The following is a 22,106-nucleotide window of genomic DNA, read 5'->3' on the forward strand; positions in this document are numbered from 1 at the left end:
CACTGGACTATCGTGTGAATTAGAGGACGGGAATTCCTCGAAGACATTGAGAAGACAGGTCTAAACACACATGCCATTTTCTTTGGAGAGCTTCTGAGATACTTTATGAACAGTGGAGCCCATGATTCACCGTCTGCCCTTGCTATAAGAGCATGCTAATGAAATGTGCCATTGATTTCCTTTTTTTCTGTCCATCTTGACCCTCTGTTAAATTTAAAGGAGAGAGGAGATGTATTAAATTCCAATTCTACGAATAGCCCCCAATGGGCACTAAACAGCAAGGACAGTGCCTCTCAACCTTCCTAAGGCTGTGACCCTTTAATAGAATTCCTCATGTGGTGGTGACCCCCCCCAACCATAAATTAATTTTCGTTGCTACTCCATAACTGTAATGTTGCTGCTGTTATGAATCGTAATGTAAATATCTGATATGCAGGATGCATTACACGATCTGATATGCAGGATCTATTGTTCAACCCCCCACAGGGGTCGCGACCCACAGGTTAAGAACCACTGAACTAGGACAATAGAAAGAGAGCCCTTTCAGGTGTGGGGTTTGCTCTGGACCTAAATGTAGTCTGCTGCGATCACGTTAAGTAGGGAAATGAAATCCTGCAGAGAAGCTGGTGGTTTCTGGTCAGACCCCAATAGCCAGGGTCACATCCCCAAATTCTGCTTATCAGGCATTGGCTTTCTGAGGAGAACCCCGGGTGTCTGCAGAAGCAGTATTATGAGGAATCAGATAGTTATCAGATAGATGTATTCCCTATCAGTGCTATTCACCTACTCCCTCCCATCTGCACAGGAATGAGCTCTGAGGTCAGCCTTTCTGTGGCACCAACCAGTCAATCTATCAAGCGAAAGAAAGGCTCAGAGAAAAAATAGAAAGCATTTTGAAAAAGTATTCCATCCGGGGGAAGAGGAAGGTATTCTCTTGTGCGTGTATTTCCCCAGAGCAGTGGCTGAACACTTTTCGTGGCATGTTCTGTGGCTCCGGTGAGTTGTGTCCAAAGAACCAGAGGATTTGTAATTATTCATATTCATCCTGAAGACTAGAGTGATCCTCAGCCTCTCTCGTGGGTTCGGGGTAGAAAGGTTTACCCAAGAAGAAGCCAACAGGCTGTGCTTCTAGGAGAAGGCCCTTTCCCATTCTCAGACCATGGGCTTCTGTGGTCGGCATTGGCTTTTCATTGATCCACCTTGAATGCTTTCCTCCTTTCAGAGAGTGGTGGGTTTGTTTGGTGACACGCAGAGAGAGGGAAAGGGAAAGGGCTGTGCTTGGTGAAGAAGTGTACTCCCTGCACCTGCACCATTCTCTCCTCCTCCCCACCGTCCTCACTTCGCAATGAGCCCACCCGTGTTGCCAAACATAGAAAGCTAACACACCGCTCACTTCTGTTGGTCAGATCCTAATAACAACTCTATGTAGTGTGTGTGTGTGTGTGTGTGTGTGTCCCAGTTTTGCCTTTAGGAAATCAGAGTTCACCTCTCCTATAAAACATGTGGAATAGGGTCCACATGTGTCATATCTGAGAATAGACATCAGCACTGCTGCCCTAGGAGGAGTGCAGGCCTTGGGAGGCAGGAGGAAAGGTTTGTGTTGTGGCTATCCAGCGCCCATCTTGCCAAAGGATAAATAAAGGACGTTCATTCATCAGCTTCCAAGCTGCCACCCTCTTTTCTTTTCCCCCAGCCCCCACCTCCCCGCCTGAAGTCGGGAGGAGGGAGTCAGGGGGTCTGTGGGCCCTGATGATTTTTTGCCTCTTTCTAGCAGAGCTAGGCAAGGAACAATTACATTTAGGGCCTCCCTGTGGTCTGTGAGTAACAGTGCTCAGTGCTAACCATCAGGGCAAAAAGGCAGCCGCAACAACAACAACAGAAGAGGCTTTTTTATTTTTTGTTTACCCTTCAGGATACTATTTACCTTATCACTAAAGGGGAAGTGAGCCGCCCCATCCCTTTTGGAAACTGGACGGGGTTTATTCACTCGCCCCGAGGCGCCCACTGGCCAGTGCTCAGAGGGCATGTCCCCCTGGCATAGGGGGTTCATGGGGAGGGATTTCTCCACTTCCACCCTGTGTCTCTGTGTGGTCTGTGTTCTCTCCCCTCTGTCTGCCTGTCCATCAGTGCCTCTCCCAGTCTCCTGAGCACTCTCACCTCCTCCTCCTCCCCAGGACTAGCTCATTCCTTGATTCCCCCTACCCACCCCCTGTCAAACGTTTTTCTCTCTTTCAACCAGAATGATTTTTTTTACATTTCTCCCTCTCTAAATTTACTTCACAGCAGATTGTCTTGCAGTAAATCACCAAAAACCCAAATAGCACTAAAGCATTCTGATACAACATTAGCATTTGCTTAACAAGCACAAGATAAACATTAAACAAAGAACTGCATTTCTTTATTAGAGGCTGCAAGATACATAATCCATGAGCACAAGAAACATGGGACCCAGTGGATATGCAGATGTGTGTTATTTCATTGGCACTGGGCGGCCTTGTTAGAAAAGGTTTTCATCTGAAGGCTTGGGGGTGGATGGTTGACTGTCCCTGGTGGGGCTGTAACTAGATACAGAGAGTGTTGCAAGCGAGGCCGGGCTCCCTGGTGGACGTGCTGATTGGACAGCCCGAGGAAAACTTGGGAAGCATCGGGAAGTGAACTCAATCACCTTGGGGCTGATAGGGTAGAACCAGATGAAGGCATTTGACTTCTTTTGTAACTGCCACTAAGGACAGATTGCCAGTGCGATCCAGCCTCCATAACTGCAAATCAGGCCCTTTCCCCTATGCCGATTTCATTAGAATGGCCAGCATGGTGCAAAGAGGGAGAGGGAGGGGGAAAAAAAAAAAAGGTTAGACACAGTAATTTTACAGGCAGGCGGGTACAAAAAAAATCTGCATAATTAAGCAGTCAAGGCTGCTAATAGGGGAGTTTATATGCTCTGGGGCCAGGCAAGGGCAGCACATATGGATATAGCACTGGATATTAAATCTACGGCATGCAGACTTACTCCAGGGCCCTCAGAGAAAAGGCTAATTATAGAGAGAGGAATTGTGTTTACTGGTCTGTCTTGGGCAAAGATGGTGAAAGAAGTGCAACCAAGTTTTGCAGTCAGACATGAACAGGCTGTTAATAGAGATATCAAAATAGGTGCCTGTGGTTGTCTGCTGCCTAATCAACACAACATCATAGATTCTGTGGACACTCCACCCGCCCCACCGCCCCACCTTAGCCGCTGCGGACTCGACGTGTGGCGTCAAGTTTCATCTATTAAGTGAACGCGCAGCGTCGAGTTGCGTGGCTGACGAGCGTGTTTATTATTAGATTGCCACCATTTCATCTTCGCCCGGGCTCTCTGTCCTCAGGAAATTGTATTTCGCAGTTGAGCCAGCCCTGCTCACAAATGTCAGAGCGCCCGGGCGTCCGTCCGTCTGCCGAGAGGCAGCCCTGACATCCAGATGGGCCGTCTGAGCGGAAGCTGAGGCGGGCAGGGGCGCCCGGGGAGGCAGGGTGCGTTTCTCTAAGGAGCACTGCCGGCCGGGCATTAACATTTCATAATGCAGATCAAAGGTAAAGAGAAAACCCGGAGGCCCTTTTGTCAAGGGCCCTTAACGACTGCCTTACACATGAGCCGGGATGATTGCTGCCGATTATTAAAGAGACTCATTTCATATTTGTATGTATGTATGCATATGTGTATGCAAGCACCCTATTTATTTATTTACCTCCATCCAAAGGGACCTTTTCTGAAGGGGGGCACAGTCACCTTGGGCCGTTTGCCCAGGGCCTGAGGTGCCAAGGCTGGCCCCGGCCTGGGGGTTGTCAGTCAGGGGGCCCGGAGTCCCTGGGCAGCTTTCCTTGGCCCAGATGCAGCCTGGACCCTTTGTCCTTCAGGGCAGCCTCCCTTGGAAAACAGCAGGCCTCTCTTAAGGCTGGCTCCCAGCAGCTGGAGGAGGCAGTCTGTGGGCCCCTTCTGCATGCCTTCACTCCCCCCGCCCCCTCCCTGCACAAGCCGGGCTGCAGAGGAGTCCCTGGACCGCACCTCAAGAGGTACCCAAACCTCGGGCTTAGGAAAGTAAACAGCATCGGAGCAGACAGATATTGGGCCAGGCTTGCCCGACATCTGTGCTCTTCCTCCAGGCAGGGCTTTCAGTGCTAATGAGAGACCCAAGCCCATGCTTTGGCAAGAGAGCACTGCACAGGCTACTGAAGAAGGTGGTTTCTCCCCCTTAGAAGGAGGGAAGGCATCATCGCCCCAGCACACCAGGGGCTGTGCCCTGCCTCCTCACCCCTGCCCTGTCTGCCAACTGACCAGCGGTGGCTGGCGGTTAGGCTGAGAACAGCCGGGCAGCTAATAGAGCAGTTGGTTAAGGATCTTGGTCAGGATCTTGGGAAGCTAGACCCCCAGTGTAAATCTTGCTGCGTTTGATCCGTATATGCTGCCCCCACCCCCGCCACGCAACTGCTACATGAATTGAGTTCTGGAGACCAGACTAGTCCTTGCTGTTGCTTTCAAACAGAGTGGCCTTTGACATTTTTTTCTTTCGGGAGGTTACAATGAGGTGTCAGCCATAAAAGGGGACATTTTGTTCTGCCACAGAGCAGTCGGGGATTGTGTGGCCCAGGTAGAACACAGCAGTGCCGGAAGTATTTATGAAGACCATGCTTAGCGTCCCATTCTTTCTCCTTGGCGCTTACAAACATGGACGGGAGAAAGATCTTGCTGTACAGACTAAGTATCTGGAAGGTGATCACAGCCCCGAGTCGGAATGCACACGGGCTGGATCATTTTTCTACGTGTCAAGAGAAAATGGAGTTGACCAGAACACTAGCGAGGAGTCGCTTGTGCTAGATATTATTATTTTAGATAGAAATAACTGTAAGCCCTAAGGCTAAAAACACCACGGCATTCATCCACTTGTTGTTTGTTTGTTTGCTTACTTACGTATTTAAAGTAAGCCTGCTCAGAAGCTAAGCAGGAGGCCGGTCATGGTAAAGAATGGTCATGAATTGGAAAAGGTCTTTCGGATGACACATTTGATTGTTTGGAGATGCATATACCCGGCACCCTTCATACTTAGGGTCTGGGTAGGCTTGGGATCGCCCACAAGAGCGTGGCTTAACCTGCCTCTCTGCTTCCCTTTTCTCCTCTCCTTCCTTGCCTCCTTCCTTCTTTCCATGCCGTCATTCACCCAGAACAAATAGTCGTCTTGGGAACAAGAGGGTAGCGTAAGTAGCAAGAAGAAGAGTAGCGAAAGAGCATGTTATTGCATAGAGGAGAGAGGGTAGGTAGTGAAGCTCTGCGGGGGGATGTGATAAATTCCATAGAGCATATTAGACATGTTTGGTATGAATTCAGAAGAGAAATCAATTCTGCGTGGGTGGGGGGAGGCGCTTTGCCAGGAAATAGGATCTAAGAAAAGGCAAATGACGCAGTGTTTGTTTCTCACTTAAGCCCCACTATTCTTCCTCGTTCTTGAACCAAGTTTCATGTCATCCCAGTACACTCCCTGACAGAGTGAATAGTACCACTCCTGCCTCCTGTTGCACACGCACTCACACACACACGCACGCACACTCACTACACACGCACGCACTCACACACTCACTACACACGCACGTACACTCACTACACACGCACGCACTCACACACACTCACTACACACACATGCACACTCACTACACATGCACTCGCACACTGACTACACACACGCACTCACACACTGACTACACACATGCACTCACTACACACACACGCACTCACACACACTCACTTCATGCATGCACTCACACACACTCACTACACACACGCACACTCACTACACACATGCACTCACACACGCACTCACTACACACCCACTCACACACACTCACTACATACACGCACACTCACTATACACGCATGCACTCACACACGCACGCACACTCACTACACACACGCGCACACACTACACACACGCACTCACACACACTCACTACACACACGCGCACACACTCACTACTCACACACACTCACACACACACATGCACTCAGTACACACACGCACACTCACTACACACACACGCACTCACTACACGCACATACTCACTACACACACACGCACACTTGGCTTGAGGAGAAGACGAGGAGGAGGAGGAAGAAGGGAGGCAGAAAACAGCCATGCTGCGTGGCAGCGTTGTGAGAGGCAGTTTTCAAACGTGGAGAATTTAACAGCATTAACATCTTCTGGGTATTGTTTTAAAGTTTATCGTTACCATATGCTGAGATTTCCTCATAAATGTCTGGGTTAAGTTAAAAAAACTAACACAGGGTCTCTGTTGAGTTTGCCCAAATAATCCCACATGTCTCAGAACCTGACCAGTGCTTCTCCTGCTCTCGACAGCCATGTGATGTCAGGGAACACAGAGTCCCGAGAGACGTGCCCACCTTCTCAGAAGCCCCCCCCCCTGACTTCCTAAGCGCCACCCCCAGAGTTTCTGCCCTTGGAGCCACTCTCTCAGTTTCACTTCTCCAACCCCGTGAGACCCAGAACTGCTCTTGGGCAGCTCATAGCAGGGACCCCAGGCCGGAAAATGGGCTCTATGGACCGGGGCCTCCCCTCCGTTGCTTTCCTGTGAACACACGGAAACCTGTTCTCTCTGCCCTCCAACCTCCTGCTTTCCTTGCCTTTTCTGTATCCAACAACGAAGAGAAAAATAAATGAACTCATACACTCTGTGGAAGACATTTTAATGACGAAGGCTATTATTTTTTCACACTTAGCAACAAAAATAACTGACATGTACTTACTACGGAGCAGGCGGGGTGCTAGACTCAAATATCATTTCTCACTTCTACTGCCTTATCACGAAGGCACTTTATATACCCGTTTGCTGGATATTTCCACTCTGGCAAAAGTTAAACACCCCATGTGCATAGCTGGTTAGCATCTGGATTAACCATCCCACCCACCAGGAATGAGTTCTTAAACCTCAGTATGTTGTCACGTGCCAAGAGAAGCTTTGGGCTAATGGCTACGATGATTTTTAGATATGATCACTCTTTCTTTACACACTAAACCCATTGAAGCTTAGAAGTGGAGGCTTCTGTTTGCGAATCCTGGTAGTCCAGAAGACTGCACCTTCCACACAGAAAGCCCAAGCCCGGTCCACTTCCCTCGTGAATAACTGCCACCCACGGGCAGTGATGGCTTTGCATGAAGCTGAGCCGATTTCAGCAGAATTCCAGACTAAGGTGGGTTAGGAAGAAATCCTTGGTGGCCTCTTCTACTTCCAAAAGGCAACCCATTGAAACAATATGGATGACAACAGCCGGATCCGCAGCCCCTTGTGTGTATTGCACAGGACCTGTGCTTGGATTCACAAGGAGAGAAGGGTCAGTTTGACCACAGCTAACAGCAACTTAAGTGCGTGCCTTGCATTTCTGGACATTTTCCTCCTGGTTTGCCAGCATTGTTGGTAACAATGGGGCAAAAGGACATTGTGAAACTGGACTCAGACTAATGGTCCTCTTGCTCTGAGGACTCCAACTCTGTTTTAGAAGAAGGGAATTTTATGGTGGTGGCATTTTTTAAATAAATTACAAAGGATTGGTGGTTGACCATTCAGTTTCTGAGTAGCATTAGAAATTAATATTTAAGCAATGTGCAAGCAGGCTTAATTGCAACCGTGACCTGCTTTCATGTATGTTGGGGAGGGTGAAGATGAGAATGGAGAATACTCAGTAGATGCCTTTTATTGCCCGAGTGGAACTTTACAATTGTACCAGGGGACCTTCTGGTAATGTTTGTAATGTGCTGCTATTGTGATTTAGGAAAGAAAAATGCTACTGCTGGGTTTTATTTTTAACCAATTTTTTTAAACATCAATTAATGCAATCAAATGTAGTACAGGGAAATCTAACTTTTTATTTACATTTCTGGGGGCAAGAGAAGGCTGGTTTGTTTGTGTTCAACTGCAGTCATTTGGGTTGTACAGTATGTGGTTTTCTTGGTATTTTCCAAATCAAGTCGGTAAGTTATATTTAACAGTCTATGTGAAACTCCACATGAGGAAGAGAAAATGGCCTTGTAACTAGTACCATTTTTAGGAAACAAATAATTCTTCTGTATTTCACACAGTTTGAAGATAATTACCTTTTTTGGTGTTTAAAAACAGATTCACTTAATAAAACGAATCATCCGTTTTCTCACTCATAACAGGCAAATTGGAATGGGTTATTTCTTTGTGAATTAGTCATAATCTTGAATGGCCGGCTTTGATGAATTCCAAATCCATGTTTTTGGGTTGTTTTTTTTTTAAGTATCGTTACTGTAATGAAAACCTTTAGAAGCACGAAATTTCAACTACAAAGACAATCAGCAAAGTCCAAGTTGAAAGTATACTTCCCCTCTGTTGATCTTCATTGCCTTAGGTAAAATACACATTATCAATGTAGGCTGTGGATGGCCTCGTAGCTGGCTGAGCAGAACTCACGGCCATTGAATTGATTCCAACTCATAGCAACCCTATAGGATAAAGAAGGACCACCCCTGTGGGCTTCCTAGGCTGTAGCTCTTCACGGGAGTAGAAAGCCCCCTCTTTCTCCCGTGGGTTCAACTGCTGACCTTGTAACTCTTCACGGGAGTAGAAAGCCTCCTCTTTCTCCTGTGGGTTCAACTGCTGACCTTGCGCTTGGCAACCTAGCACACAGCCCGCTCTGCCACCGGGGCTCCTCGTGGAAGCACAGGGGCCCAATAAAGTAAGCATAATAGATGATATGCCTGGAAACGTGGTTCCCAAATGAAATGTAGTCATGTTGCCTGCTCATAATCTCACTCCAGGCTGACCACCTGACTTGGGCAAACGGGGTAAGCTCTCCCAGCTGCTATTCCTTGGGATTTGGCCAACCTGGACCCCAAATCCACATTTTACCGTATTAGGTGATGTATATAAGCCCACACATTTTGAGGATGCTACAGTACAGCAGAAACAGAAACTATTACATTGATAATCGTCCTCAGGTAGAGACAATGGGGAAACCTAACCATTGTCATAGTCTTCGCAATGGGGGAATTTCACACCAGCGGTGAGTGAGTTTGAAGTCTGTAGACACTTAGTGCATCCTCTTGTGCTTAGAAGTTCCATTGGCCTGAGCACAGCGTAGGACCTTCTGCTGTGGATGAGGTAATAGCTAGGCCTAAGTGGGTGACTTAAGGCCATGGTGACTACTTTGATTTGGAATTTCCCTGATGTTATCATATCAGGACAGACCATAGCAATTACACTGTCTGGAATTTGGGGTATTCATTCTAAAAGAGAGATGCCCAGATTCTGAGACCTGCCTGTCATCTCATATCGTTCCCTTCTGAAAGGATGTCCCACTGTCTCTGGGGATCTAAGAGGTAGAGGAAGAATGGAATGCTCAGGCCAAGTTACCAGACCCCCCACCCTTCCATCACAGGTTCGTCTTAAACTCGGTGCCAGGGAGCCCATTCCAACTCAGGGGAGCTCTCTGGAGCTGAGTAGGGCTGCCCTGCCGTTCTCAGAGACTGTAGCTGGTAGCTTTGAACCGCACAATGGGTGACCTGTACACCGCTAGGGATCCTGTGTGAGTTAGTGATAGCCAGTTCTCTGAGATTTGTTTGATAAATTATTTGAAATATCTGGGGTCAGTATTTTAATTAAGACAACTTCTGTTCCCCTTCCAGGGAAGAAGTTTTGTTTCGGACCTGGACATTTTTCTCTAAATCCAAGAATCTTTGCATGTGCGTCCGTTGTGATTTATCAGAATTCTGCTGAGAATTTTTTTATTCCTTTCAGTACATTTATACGCTGGTAATTTATATACCACATATACTCAAGTATAAAGTCGACCCAAATATCAGCCGAGGCACCTAATTTTACCAAAACAACTGCATTAAAAACGTGCTGGAACACTCGGCTTATACCTGAGTATATACGGTATTTTTCTAATGTGTGTCAATTGCTAAAGTGTTCTCCCTTCGGTATTCAGAGAAAGAAAAATTGGGGGTTGGCCCTTAAGAGTGGGTTGTTCCAGCCCCAGTGTTACTGGACCTTAGGCGTTGGGCTGCCACCCCCAGGTCAGCAGTTCAAACCTAACAGCTGGTCCACGAGAGAACGAAGAGCTTGTCTGGCCCTCGGAGCAGTTACAATGTCTGACGCTCTGTGAAGCACCTCCATTCTGTCCTCCATGGTCCCGATGAGGCACAGTCTACTTCATAGTGGTGGGTGTGGGGTGTTTTTGTTTTTTATCAAAAAGTCACTATCCCACAAAATTAAGTGAAGTATTCACTTTGCGTCAGATGGTCAAATTTAGAAACTCTCTTGCTACTCTTTGTCACAAAAACAAATATTGCTCCTGTTTGCCGAAGCGAAGGAAGAGTATGGCTAAGCGGTCACCAAAGATCACTTTTCTTCCTAGATTTTTAGGGTTTGCTCTACCAAGAAGGAGGCGGGTGAGTGAAATATGCTTTGTTTTCACATTCAACATAAACTCTCGTATTGCCGGTATCAGATTGCTACAAATTGCTTAAGACAGCTTTGGAATGCTGTACTAATGTTTTCACGGCTCGTGCGGGGTGAAACGTAACCTTTAAATACATAACATGTTTAAAGCCATTGATAAGATATTTTGGTTATTTCAATAAATTTCCTTTTGCACTGTGAGATTCATTACCGGCCTTCTTTCTATTGATCAGAGAGTACCATATTTGAATTTTTTAATAGATCTTGAATGAACTGTTTCAGGTTTTAGAAAAATTTTCATAAAGATAAGTGATTGAAAATTGATTGTGCCCAAAGCATCTTTTTCACTTGGCACAATAGTCTTAGAAATATCACAGCCTTGCCGGAGCTACTTTAAGTTATTGCTGTCACCGAAAGAGCTGTCTTTAAGTATGTTGACTCATTTTTCATTTAGCAGATAAACTTATAACCTAATCCAGGGCATTGTTGGGTCTGTTTGGCCTAACCAAACACGTACCCTTCACGAGACACTACATCTAAGCTACGTGACAATGAAGCGGGAATCTGTGTGACACGTCCATCTTTATACTTTCCTTCCTCTCTATCTCCCTCTCTTTATCTCCCTTCGCTTCCTTCCTCCTGTCTTTCCACTGCAGTGGACAATGACTTTCGCACATAGGGTGCTCGCCACAGAGCCAAAGGAAATGGAAGTGAGTATGGTTCATTGGTATGCCAGCAACGTCTTGGCTTCAACGATAGTGTCGAGATGTGCTAGTGTGTCCAGAAGGATGCCCAGCAGAGGAAAGTAGGTTAGGAACATATTGAACTGACCTGTTTTCCATACATAAGTATGGCGTTACCTTTTTAGTAAACCACACGCTTAGGAAGATGCATGTGCTCCGGATTTCTTCCCCAATGCTCAATTTAGTACCATAGCAGGGAGTGAATCGGGCCCTTGAATACGCATGGTCAGCCATAGGCAGAACAGAAGGAAGCCCATCTTTGTCGCTGAAGAATTCAAAGGAGAGCTAAGGAGAGTACGAGCTCAGCCTCCACAGGGCAGAGGTGACAGTTTACCCAAATCACTGGGCTCTTGCTCTCGAGACGCAGCATCAGCATGCAGCCACGGCGCAAGCGCTGCGTAATCACGAACCATCCTCTCACAATGCCAGCTCAGACCAAAGCGCTTCACCGAGAATGGTGTTCCAAGCCCCTCTGGAGGACCTGGAGACACGGGGAAGTTCACTTTCCATGACCAAATTTCCCTGAAGATGCTACCTATTAGCCAAGGCCCCGCTGTCCTGGAGGGAGAGGGGAGCTTTCAGCGGGGAGATCACCTTTCCTAGTCGTTGCTGGGGACATCGGGGTCAGGCAGGTTGGAATACATCCAGGCCCTAGCTCCTTTGGGAGGAAAGGAGTGACCAGGTGGAATAGAAATAGAAATAGTTCCCTGCTCTCCAGTAGGAGACGGCTCTAGAAATAGTTCCTTGCACATCAGTAAGAGAGAGAGCTATAAATAGCTCTTTGCACTTCAGAGTGGCCGCTATGAGGCAGAATTAATTCGATGGCAGTGGGTTTCGGTTTGGGTTTGTTTTTTGTTTCTGATAACGGATCCTTTCCGTTCCTTATACTTTGGAAGGGAGACCACAATGGTCAAAGTTGTCATTGTGAGAATCGAATGGACTGGACAGGGCCTAGGTGTTTGAGCCCACTGACTTCAGCGTGGGAAACAGACAGAGTGCTTGACTGCTAAAAAGATGCCCAGCTCGGGAAGCGACAAGGGACTCTTCTGCTCTGTCCTAAAGTGTCCCGGGATTGTCCCGGAATCAGCAGCAATAGTGTGGCTGTGGGTTGAAAATAGGCAAGAGAGATTCCAAATGCAATTTAAATTCCGTTTTCCCACCAGTTTCGGAAGGCTCCTCGTGTACACCCAATCACATGTCAGCTCAACCATTCCCACATGCGTGACTCAGCGACCTGGATGATCTTCACGCTGTGCCACCATTCTCCCTGTCCTTTTCCAAAGACCCGTGACCAGCCAGGTCAAGGCAGTTCCTCCTGAGGGAGAGTTCTCCTTTCCCTGCCCGTCCGCTCTCACCCCTGCTAACCATGAGGCCTCTTGGCATTCTAGACCGATTTCCTCTAAGGGAGGTCTGTGCCTAGCTGTCCCTTGTGGAAGCCTGTGGTCCGGATCATGTTCTCAAGGCTCATCCTTGCTGAGGCATGCACCGGGGCTTCATTTCTCTTTGGGTTCGGTGGCCTTCCACTTTGTCGATGTGCCCAGGTTGTTCAGCCCGGCATCTGCTTGTAGACATTTCCATCGTTCCCACATTCGGGCTATTGTGCAAAGTGGTGCCACAAACACCGATATACAAGAACACATTTAAAAAGAGAAAGAAGCTGACGTTTCCGTGGGAGGGTACAGCACTGGATGCAGGGGGTCTGGATTCTCGTACCAACCATAACCGCTCATGGAAAAGTCACATGCTCTCAATGATCTCATCTTTCACATAAGGCCAGGGTTTGTTTTGGTTTGTTTTAGATTGTACCCAGTCACCCTTCTTTCCTGTAGCTGGCACCCCAGCTTTTAAGCAAATATGTAAGGTTTGGTCTCCCCACCGGCCCCAGTACTCTTCACTAGCTTATTGCTTTTCCTCCATTTTTCAAAAAAAAGCAAAATGTCCTGGGACCTTGGAAAGGGCTCTGAGACAACATATACAGTTTGGTGAGATATTATTAGAATATTTCTTAATCAAAGGATAATACCAGCTAGTGGACAGCCACCTCTCCGCGGCCTTCACGGTGCTATTTCCCACATCACATTTCGGATTTCTCTGAGCATTGGGAGTGTTATTGATATAGAAGGGATCTTAATCACCTAGTAGTAGTTTCATGTCATCCCCTATTTTCCTTCAAGCATAAAAGCTTCATCCAGAATACAGTCTGGAAGACGAGACACACATACACACCGTGCAGTTATTTTTCTCTTAAGTGTGTGGGTGTAGGGTTCCCCCCCCCTTTGCTAATATATTTTGACACCTATAGCTGTAACCTGCTGTTCTCTTTAATTGCATATTGTTATTAATTATATAGTGGTAACATAGTTGGCTGTCGGAGCCAGTTGGCTATAAAGTAATTCATTTATCACTATTGCTATTGGAGCTACAGAAAATTGCCAGCCTTCTACCCAGAGATAAATGGTGTCGAGCTCACATTCAGTAAGATATGGAACGCGGGTAAACGCGGGTCAAATGCTTGAGCATGTTCTGTTTGCTTTGCCTCTTCCCTTGGTCCAATCTGTGTGCGGGGTGCCTTCCGTGTCCCTGTCTTTTGTTTGATCCTCTCCTCTCTCCTTTTGTCTTCTTCACTAAAGTTTAGATTTTATTCTCACCACTTCCATTCAATGGCGTGTCTGAACGGGATCATTTTTCCCTGATATTCACAAATGTACATTTTCTTAGAATGTCTCTGTCATGAGAATAAGCCTGCCTCTTCATCTCACAGGTTTCATCACAACACTTTGTTTTAAATCAAGAATGTTGGTTGGGCATTTTCTTGTGCTCTTTCTTTCAGTGCAAGTGACCATGATGGCCCAGGAGGAGCTATCCAGCCCTCCATTGCACACTGTAAATGCTCAGATATATCCATCGCCCCAAGTTGAGAAAGTCATATCAAATGGGGAATGAATGGTTAGATGCATAAGCAAACATAAGGATTATATACTTGCACATCCACCCACCCACCCAGCTATTTATCCTTATCTGTAGTTTCTTTCAATCTGGGCTTAATTTAGAACACGTGAGCCCACAGCTGCGCGTGCCAGCGAGCAGCCAAGCCAGAGTGCTCCTCTGCCTTCTGGCAGCGTGACATTAAATTCACACTAGTTAAGCCAACTTAAATTGAGCCTCCTTGAACCTTCCTAAATAAAACTAGTGGCCTTAATTACAATCAGGCAATTTAAAGGTTATGGAGCTCTAACTAGTACTGCAGTCTATCACTTTAATAATGCACAGGGAAATTTCTCTAAGGGATGGCATCGTTTGATTAGAAGAATTCAAGGTTCAAAGCACATTTCCAGTAAACTGTTTTCAGAGGTCTTATTGCATTTATTGTGCCACATTACCTTTTTTTTTTTTAAATTCTTCACGGCTAAGTTTCTAAGGTCAGACCAAAACAACAATAAGAGTGTAACTCATTTGCAAATACCTCGCAATGTTGTGCTCTTATGTTTTCATTGCTGTGGAGCTATTTCCTGAGTGTAGGCCACGGACAAAAAGGACCAGGAGATCAGACATCTCGCGATCCCTATTCCATTGTAGCTGTATCACGTGCTTCAATAGGGAGCCTTGATTCTAAACACCTCGCTTCAGGAGATGAACTGTCCTCTCTGCAATAACGAATCAATAGGGTAAGCTCCTTGGAAAGATAATTAGCTTTGGAAAGGCCCAACTCGCGCCTTGCCTTCTACCTGCGGGCACTTAACCCCCATGACCCAGAACATTTACAGAGGCTGCAGAACCTGACTAGCTTCATTTGGTTGGTTGGTTGGGTTGGGGTTGGGGTTGGTTGGGGGTGGGTGTTTAATCATCAGCTATAGCAAGCCGGACTTTGTAGCAAGGATAACCCCCTTCTCAGTGTGTGGAGATCTTGCCTTCAGATGAAAGAGTGGCTTTCTACCCAAGGAGGAGGAGGAAAGGTTAAAAGAAACGAAAGGACCTGACCCTTGTATAAACTCAGTGCAAAGCCACGGAGCTCATGCCTGACGGGAGCTGTGTCCAGTACAGGCGTGTTGCTGGCACGCAGCTGTGCAGAATTGATATCGACTGTTGCCCTGTCTCGGTTCTCCACCATGTCCTCCCCACAGACCTCGCTTTGAAACAAGTTGCGTTTAGTTTATGCTGCATGAACCGATCCTCTTTCGACTTTACCAATTTGTGTTTTTTTTTTGTACAGTACTCGATGGTAAATATACCTGTACTGCCAGCAGTGCCAGAAGTCCCAGATGGGAGGGCATTCATAGTAGGTATTTGATATCAAACAAGAGACATATTAAGCAAAGAGTGTAATAAATGCATACATCTGATTTAAGCACTTAGTTCAAAGAATGGTGCCTACGTAACAATGATTGAAACGGTTGTAAACATGAGCTTTGGGTCATGGATGCATGAGAGAGAGCCTTCTCGGCGACTTGGGCAAGCTTAAGGCAAAGAAATGCCCCTTCTTCTCAATGGTACTTTGCCTGCGGTTCAGATTTCAAATGCCTAATACCAATTTCCCTCTTGCAATAAGGAGTTCGTTTTGCCTCATCAGTTTCATACTGATCAGTCGACATAGAAGACAAGTACTTTGTTAGCGCTTGATTTGATAGAACATTCTAATCTTAGTTTAGCAAATAACGAAGCCAAGCATTAGACGGTCAATTAGGCTACTTCACTCCCTCAGATGCGCGAGGGTGTAATTGTCTCAGGAAGTGGAGTAAACTTTTCAGATGTAATTGATCACCCCTAAGTATTGTTTGGGTGTCAGTGCCAGTATGTTGCTCTAGTGAAATTAGATGTCGGACTATCAGAGTAGATACTTCCCCTCAATTCAGTACTTAGGAATCCCCCCACCCCCAGGAGCCTCGCACTGTTCTAGATCCTCAAAAGCCATGAAGGCGCAGAAGCAAACAAAGACCCTTGCCCTCCGGAGACTTCCATTCTCGCACAAACTGAGGACTAGCCTCTAGCTTTGGTCTCCACGCCCTCCTCATAGTCACATGCTTTATGTCACTTGCCGCTAGGCAGGGCTGCAGTTGAGATGCATTTCCGACTTGGAAACATGCTAGGTCCAACTGTATCCTACATCTCAGTTGTTATGTAACATGGACCCCAACACTGATCCTTATCTTCATAGACTTAGCTAGTTCCTGTTGAGGCAGGCAACAGCAGCATGAGAGACTGTGGTGAAGGCTCTTTTTCTTCTTAGGGCATCTTTAGAGTGCATGTAAAGGTGGGGAAGATAGACTGTCACAATCAGCTGATCCCTTCCCATGGAGTATGGTGGCCGACACTGCAGTCAAAGGTGTACACAATAAGCAAAATTGTTTACACCATCTCTGGCTTCTAAATAGACAAAGGAGTGAGTGCATTTCAAAGGTAACTGAGCTCACTCCTCACCCATCTACTCCCATCCCCTCCCCCCTTTTCTGGGGTTGCTTTATTTTTAAAAAGAAGAAGGTGGTGCTTATTCTTTCTTGTGTGTTTGTGTGTGTGTGTGTGTGTGTGTGTGTGTGTGTGTGTGTTCAGGATGAGAGGGGCTGGGGGGCTGTCTCGCAGTGTGATTTTTATCAGCTCCCTGACAAATAAATGGCTCTTTTTCTGGGTGTTTAGATCAAAATATTTGAGGTCAGACATTACATCTTCAAAGCAATTTTCCAGCCCTGACTATTCTCTCTGAGATTTGGAAGGTTGGGAAAGGAAGGGAAAAACTCAAAGGTGTCAACGTGCCACGTCTGAAGGGCACCTTGAGGTTTTTGTGCTCACACTTGGTCCCCACGTTTTCCCAGATGTCTCCGATGAGCCCCCTCCGTTGGAGAGCAGCCACCTTTTTTCCGTAGGTTTGTGTTACTGTGTATTGTTTGAACAACATTCCAATATTTTTCCCTGAATGAGAATACACTAATAAGTCCTTCGCACAACTGGTAGTGAGAGCCAAGGAATTGGATGGCCTTGCACCTCAGAGCATCTGAAATCCCACTGACTGGCTCTCCCATCCCTACCCACCTGGACCTCCTGCTAGTTTCCAAGCTGCTGATGTTTATGGGGCTCTAGGCAGCCCCTGGGCTCTTTAAAATCTGCTGGGTACAATGCAGCCTCCCCCAGTTGAATCATTTCCTGCTCCAGCCCTGCTGATAAATTAGTTCAAGACAGGAAATAACTGTCAGTAGCAGTGGCTTTGTGCTCACATTGTCCAAAAGCACAGTCGCCATTAGACCACTGGTCGTAACTGAGTAAAATGCACACTTACAGTGTTAGGTCTCTCTGAAATAGATAAACATAAGGGCTTGTACACCCCTACCCCACCCCACCCCACCCCACCCCCACACACACACACTCTGCCCCCAGGAGACAAAATAGTTTGCTTTTTTGGGCTTCTCTAAAGGTGAGGTACTTGGTGCCTGGATCATCAGAGATCGGTGGTCCCTTCTAAGTGTCCCCATGCTCTTTCTGTAGCCTTGTCAGAATTGTATGCCTGTGGCTGGGAATATGGGCAGCGGCAGAAATGCCCCTGTGGTCAGGGGCAGCCTCCGGGCGGCAGTTCTTTCCCTCTAGGCTGTTCAAAAGAACAACAGGGAAAGAACTTTTTAACTGGTGTGGATTTTTATTTTTTAAGTCTCCCATCATAGTCAGTACTCTCAAGTTCTCCCCCTTCTTTGGGGACTTAATGAGTAATCTGGTGGCAGAGTTTAAAGCCTAAGTAATATTCTCCATTGTCAAATTAGCACTGCAGTGTGTTTATGTTACAGTTGTGAAATATGGGCAGTGTATACTACGAAAAATTACAGTGGCCTGGCTGCTCCGGCCCCAGAAAGAATGGCATGGCTGTATGCATGGCAAATTACAGTTTCAGGCCGCCGATTTTTCTACTCCTGATTTCTAGAGTGAGCCGATGTAGCCAAGGGGTGAGTTTTGTCATGTGCGGCTTTTCTTTGTTACTCCTCAGACCCCTAGCTTATAAATGTGTGCTCGGAAATTAACTCAGGGAAGAAGGAGAATCAGAGTCCAGAAGGGGGGAGGGAGGATGGGAATTGGTTTAGGGCATAGGTTTCTTGGCTTTAAAAACAACCAAACAAACATCTCTATGGATAGAAGGGTATAGTTTCGCACCGGAACAAATTACAACTGCAGGGCATTTGATTCCTCTGCTTGGATTCTGAGGGCAGTCTGCTCCCACTGCGATGAGCGCTTTTACGTGCGGCCCCTGCCACGTAGTGATTGACCAGGAGGGGGGACATCTTTGGACTTTAGCCTATAGATTTATGTAGTGGAAGAGGCTGAAGGACCCTCCTGGCCAGTCTCGAGGGTAAAGGAGAAGGAGGCCTACTTATGAACCGTTCCAAATTGGTCCTCAGTCATGGCTGTCGTGTTGATCAGCTGATGTAACGCGGCTCCCAGTGATTGGGGGATAGCGGCTGAGCGTAAGTCAACCACTGAACATTTGCTTACGGCTGCGCTGGATTTCTGTTTTTATTGAACGAAAAGCAGTAGAAGCCTGGGACACACAGTCTGGAGGCTGCTTAGAGGACTCTGCTCTTGCTGAAAGCTGATATTGAAATGTCACAGCTTCACGTCCAACTAGTCATTGCTGTGTCGGAATGCCCAACTTGAGTTGCGCTGGGCATTCATCTGCTAACTTTCCTTTCTGCTATCAAACTAGCTGGCAAATGTTGGTGTAGGGGCAGCTTCCATGAATTGGAGAGCCATAAATGCCCACCGCCATCCCAGCCCCCTGCGCTGGCCTTAGCCAGGCCGAGTGTATTTCTGTAGCAGGAAGTGTCGTACCGTGGTGATCCCACTCCAGTGACGGGGCTGGGCTGCAGCCGTGTACTCAGACTCTCTCCTTGGAAACAGTTCACAGCCGAGTAAATATTTACATTAGCTTCCGTCTCTTTTGTGTAGACTTGATTCCTGTTTACACTTACGCTCATACTTATTATCTAAATGAAGATTCGCCAATGGGAGTAATTATTTTAGCTGGGATTTCTGTACATATAGGCATTCCTCAACGACTCCACTCTCTTTAACTTTCCGTGGGTGACCGGGCGCGGGAGCTGCTGGCCGCCAGCCGTGCTGGGCAGTCAGGCTGCCCTCTCAGCCATGCTTACATTGACCCACAATGTGGGAGGTATGCACACGCCCTCCGTAGACGATGGTGAGCGAGCGGTTTGCTGCTCGGTCGCGCGAGCTACAGGGTTCGACTGAATATTGCAAACGCTTCCTCATGTACCAGGCCATGGGCCACCTCTTCTGTCTCCTTTAGGGTGCACTGATTTCTGCTTCGACGTATACTTAACTAGCGTGCTTTCAGTTCTAGTGCTCAGGACGAGAGAGTGTTTTGTGTTTCTGTTTTTTTAAAATACTGATTATTATCTCCCATCTAACTTTTTGCCTAGCAAAATTTCAGCACAGCTCCACTTTATTAGCATACTAGAATTGGGTAGTTTGGTTTGGTTTTCAAAGTACAAAGACAAATGATGCTCACTATAGAAAACCTGGAAACTATCAGTAAGCTAAACAAGGAAGAGAAATCTCAACCTGTCATTCCTTGAACCCATCTGTAACACTCAATGGACGAAGAAGGCAGTAGGAGCTTCCCATATCCCTGATGGAAAGTTCTACTGGTCGTCAGGTCAGGGGGTTCAGAAGCGCTCAGAACCAAACGAGTTGGACTATGTTCACCAGTTACTGCCTGCTGCTACCTCTCTGCTGAGCAGAAGATGGTTATTTGGGTTGGGTTTTTAGACCCCTTGTGGGGCATCCTTAGGGAAAAAGGCAGAGAGCAGCAGAGCACAGGTTAGGATTGTGTGGACAAAATCCAGAGGCTAATCTTGGGTTCACCTGAAGCAGCGCTTGTTGATAGTCACGTCATAGACATCGGTTTCAAGTTGGAACTGCCTTCCATTCATCCTTTCCTGACCTGACACTGGTTATGGAGGACCCAGGAGAAAAACCACTGTGGGAGGGAAGGGGGCTCCACTCATCCTTATCTCCCACTCCTAAGGGCTTTTAGAGAATCTTTGAAAATTAAAATACTGCTCTAACTCACATGAAATAAATACCGTATGGGTGAAAGCTGGGTTACTCAGAGACTATGCATAAAGACAAAGCTTTAAAATTCTTATGATAAATCATTAGTGTTATTAGCTGTCCTTTACTTCTCCTTCCCTTCTTCAATTAGAAATAATACAAAATACATCATATTAGCCCTCCTTATTGCTTTTATAAACTTTATGTATTTGCGCCTGTGATGGTAGGGTGACAGGAAAGGGTGGGGATGAGGCACAGGAGCAGAGAAATAAAGGAAGGTAGGAGAAATATTTGGGTATTTTCACTGTCTTGTGCTAGATAACAATTCAGATGTATTTAATTTTCTACTCAGCTTGGAGGTCAGCTTCTGAGGAAACACCTCACTGGGTAACTTATGAAAAGCAGGCAAAGAGAATGTCCAACTATCTCCCCCACTCCCACCTCAATTAGTTCAGTTTGCTTCGTAAACTGTAAAGTATCCTGAAAATACTAGATGTGCTTGCTAGTACCGTTACCCACCCTCATTGCCTGCATCAGTAAAGACTCAAACTAGTGAGAGAAACAAAGTCCAGACCAACAATGCACAGGTATCACTTGAATATATTAGTGTCGCATAACATTTTGGAATCGCATATCTCTGATTTGGAGTGGAAAATAAATAGAGATGGCTAAAGATACTCCCGTATTTTTATACATAGAGCTTGTGTGTAGTCCTGCCTGTTCTTTTTCCAAAGAAGAAATCATAGTCAATAAAAGGTGAAATCCTATTAAAGAGCCTTCTAGCTTACACGATTCAATTTATGTTGCTCTAGCCATCAAACATTTTCTCCAAGAACTTAACACATAGTGCACTTTGAAGAATTCTCAAGCAAAAGTATATGTGCTCACACTCACAGACGACATCTTGATTCTTACTGAGAAACGGATACTGTTTAAAGATGAGATTTGAACTACCCTTACTTCGAAAACAAAGATGTATCATCTTAAGGAAAGAGGGGAAAAGTTAGTTTACCAAGAATTCTGATGAAGAACTTAATGAGAAACGGTGCTTATATTTCTCAATGTCTACAATTTGGGTGACTTTTGGACTAAAAAAAGAACGAGCGAAAGATGAAAAGCCCTTGATCTTCAATAATCCCCAACGCGTTTGGATACCCCTGTCGTGTCAGTGTGCACAATTACACTCCCGCTTACAGCAGTATCATCAAGGACTTTACTGTGCCACCCAGACACTGAGTAGGTTTTTATCTCTTGTGAGAGGCACACAGTACTGGATGGCTTCATTAGTGCTGTGCTTCCCTTCTTACTAATTCCAATGCTCCCCTTCTAGAGACCCGTGCTTGTGTGCGAGGAAAGATGAGGAATGCAAATAGAGTGATTTTAGTCCCAGTTAGCTGATAAGAATTCACTTCGTAATTGGGCCTTTCTGCTGTCAGTAATAGCAACTGGTGAATACCCTATACGAATGTGATTTCTTTGAATGAGCCGAAGTAACTTTGGACTGTAGGCCTGTTACCCCCCTCCTTAGACATAGATCACCTTTCCAATCATTGCAAATAAGAGACTAGAAAATCGAGCTTGGTGGCAACCAGAAGCCCGGTTAGACCACAGCCTCTTCTTACCCCTGACCTCCTCTTCCTGATAAGTACTCTTAGGAGTAGCTGCTGTATGTTGTGGTGTGTTTGTTAAGACCATGAACCCTGGTGCCAGCAGCCTGGGTTCGAATCTAGACTGTCCGGGTCTCGGCCCTGGAGCCACCAATTACCTGTGACTCAGATTAAAGTTCATGAAACCCCCAGAGACCCCTTGGCAATAATAATAGTGCCCACTTCCTATGGTGGTTGTGAGATTAAA

At 46.4% G+C, this 22,106-nt stretch overlaps 1 protein-coding gene across 5 annotated transcripts in view; it reads left to right on the forward strand.

Annotated features, from left to right (window-relative positions):
• ZNF521 (zinc finger protein 521) overlaps nt 1-22,106 on the forward strand; it is a 312,892-nt gene that overhangs the window by 256,703 nt on the left and 34,083 nt on the right. For 3 of the 5 annotated variants that reach the window (XM_075532588.1, XM_075532584.1, XM_075532585.1), the window contains one exon: nt 15,418-15,483. The exons of the other annotated variants lie outside the window; for them this stretch is intronic. In XM_075532588.1, coding sequence (XP_075388703.1) covers nt 15,418-15,483 — 66 coding nt within the window. The remainder of the gene's footprint in view (nt 1-15,417; nt 15,484-22,106) is intronic. 5 annotated transcript variants of the gene reach the window in all.

Source organism: Tenrec ecaudatus, chromosome 15 (genome assembly GCF_050624435.1).
Source record: "Tenrec ecaudatus isolate mTenEca1 chromosome 15, mTenEca1.hap1, whole genome shotgun sequence".
NCBI classification, from domain to species: Eukaryota; Metazoa; Chordata; class Mammalia; order Afrosoricida; family Tenrecidae; genus Tenrec; species Tenrec ecaudatus.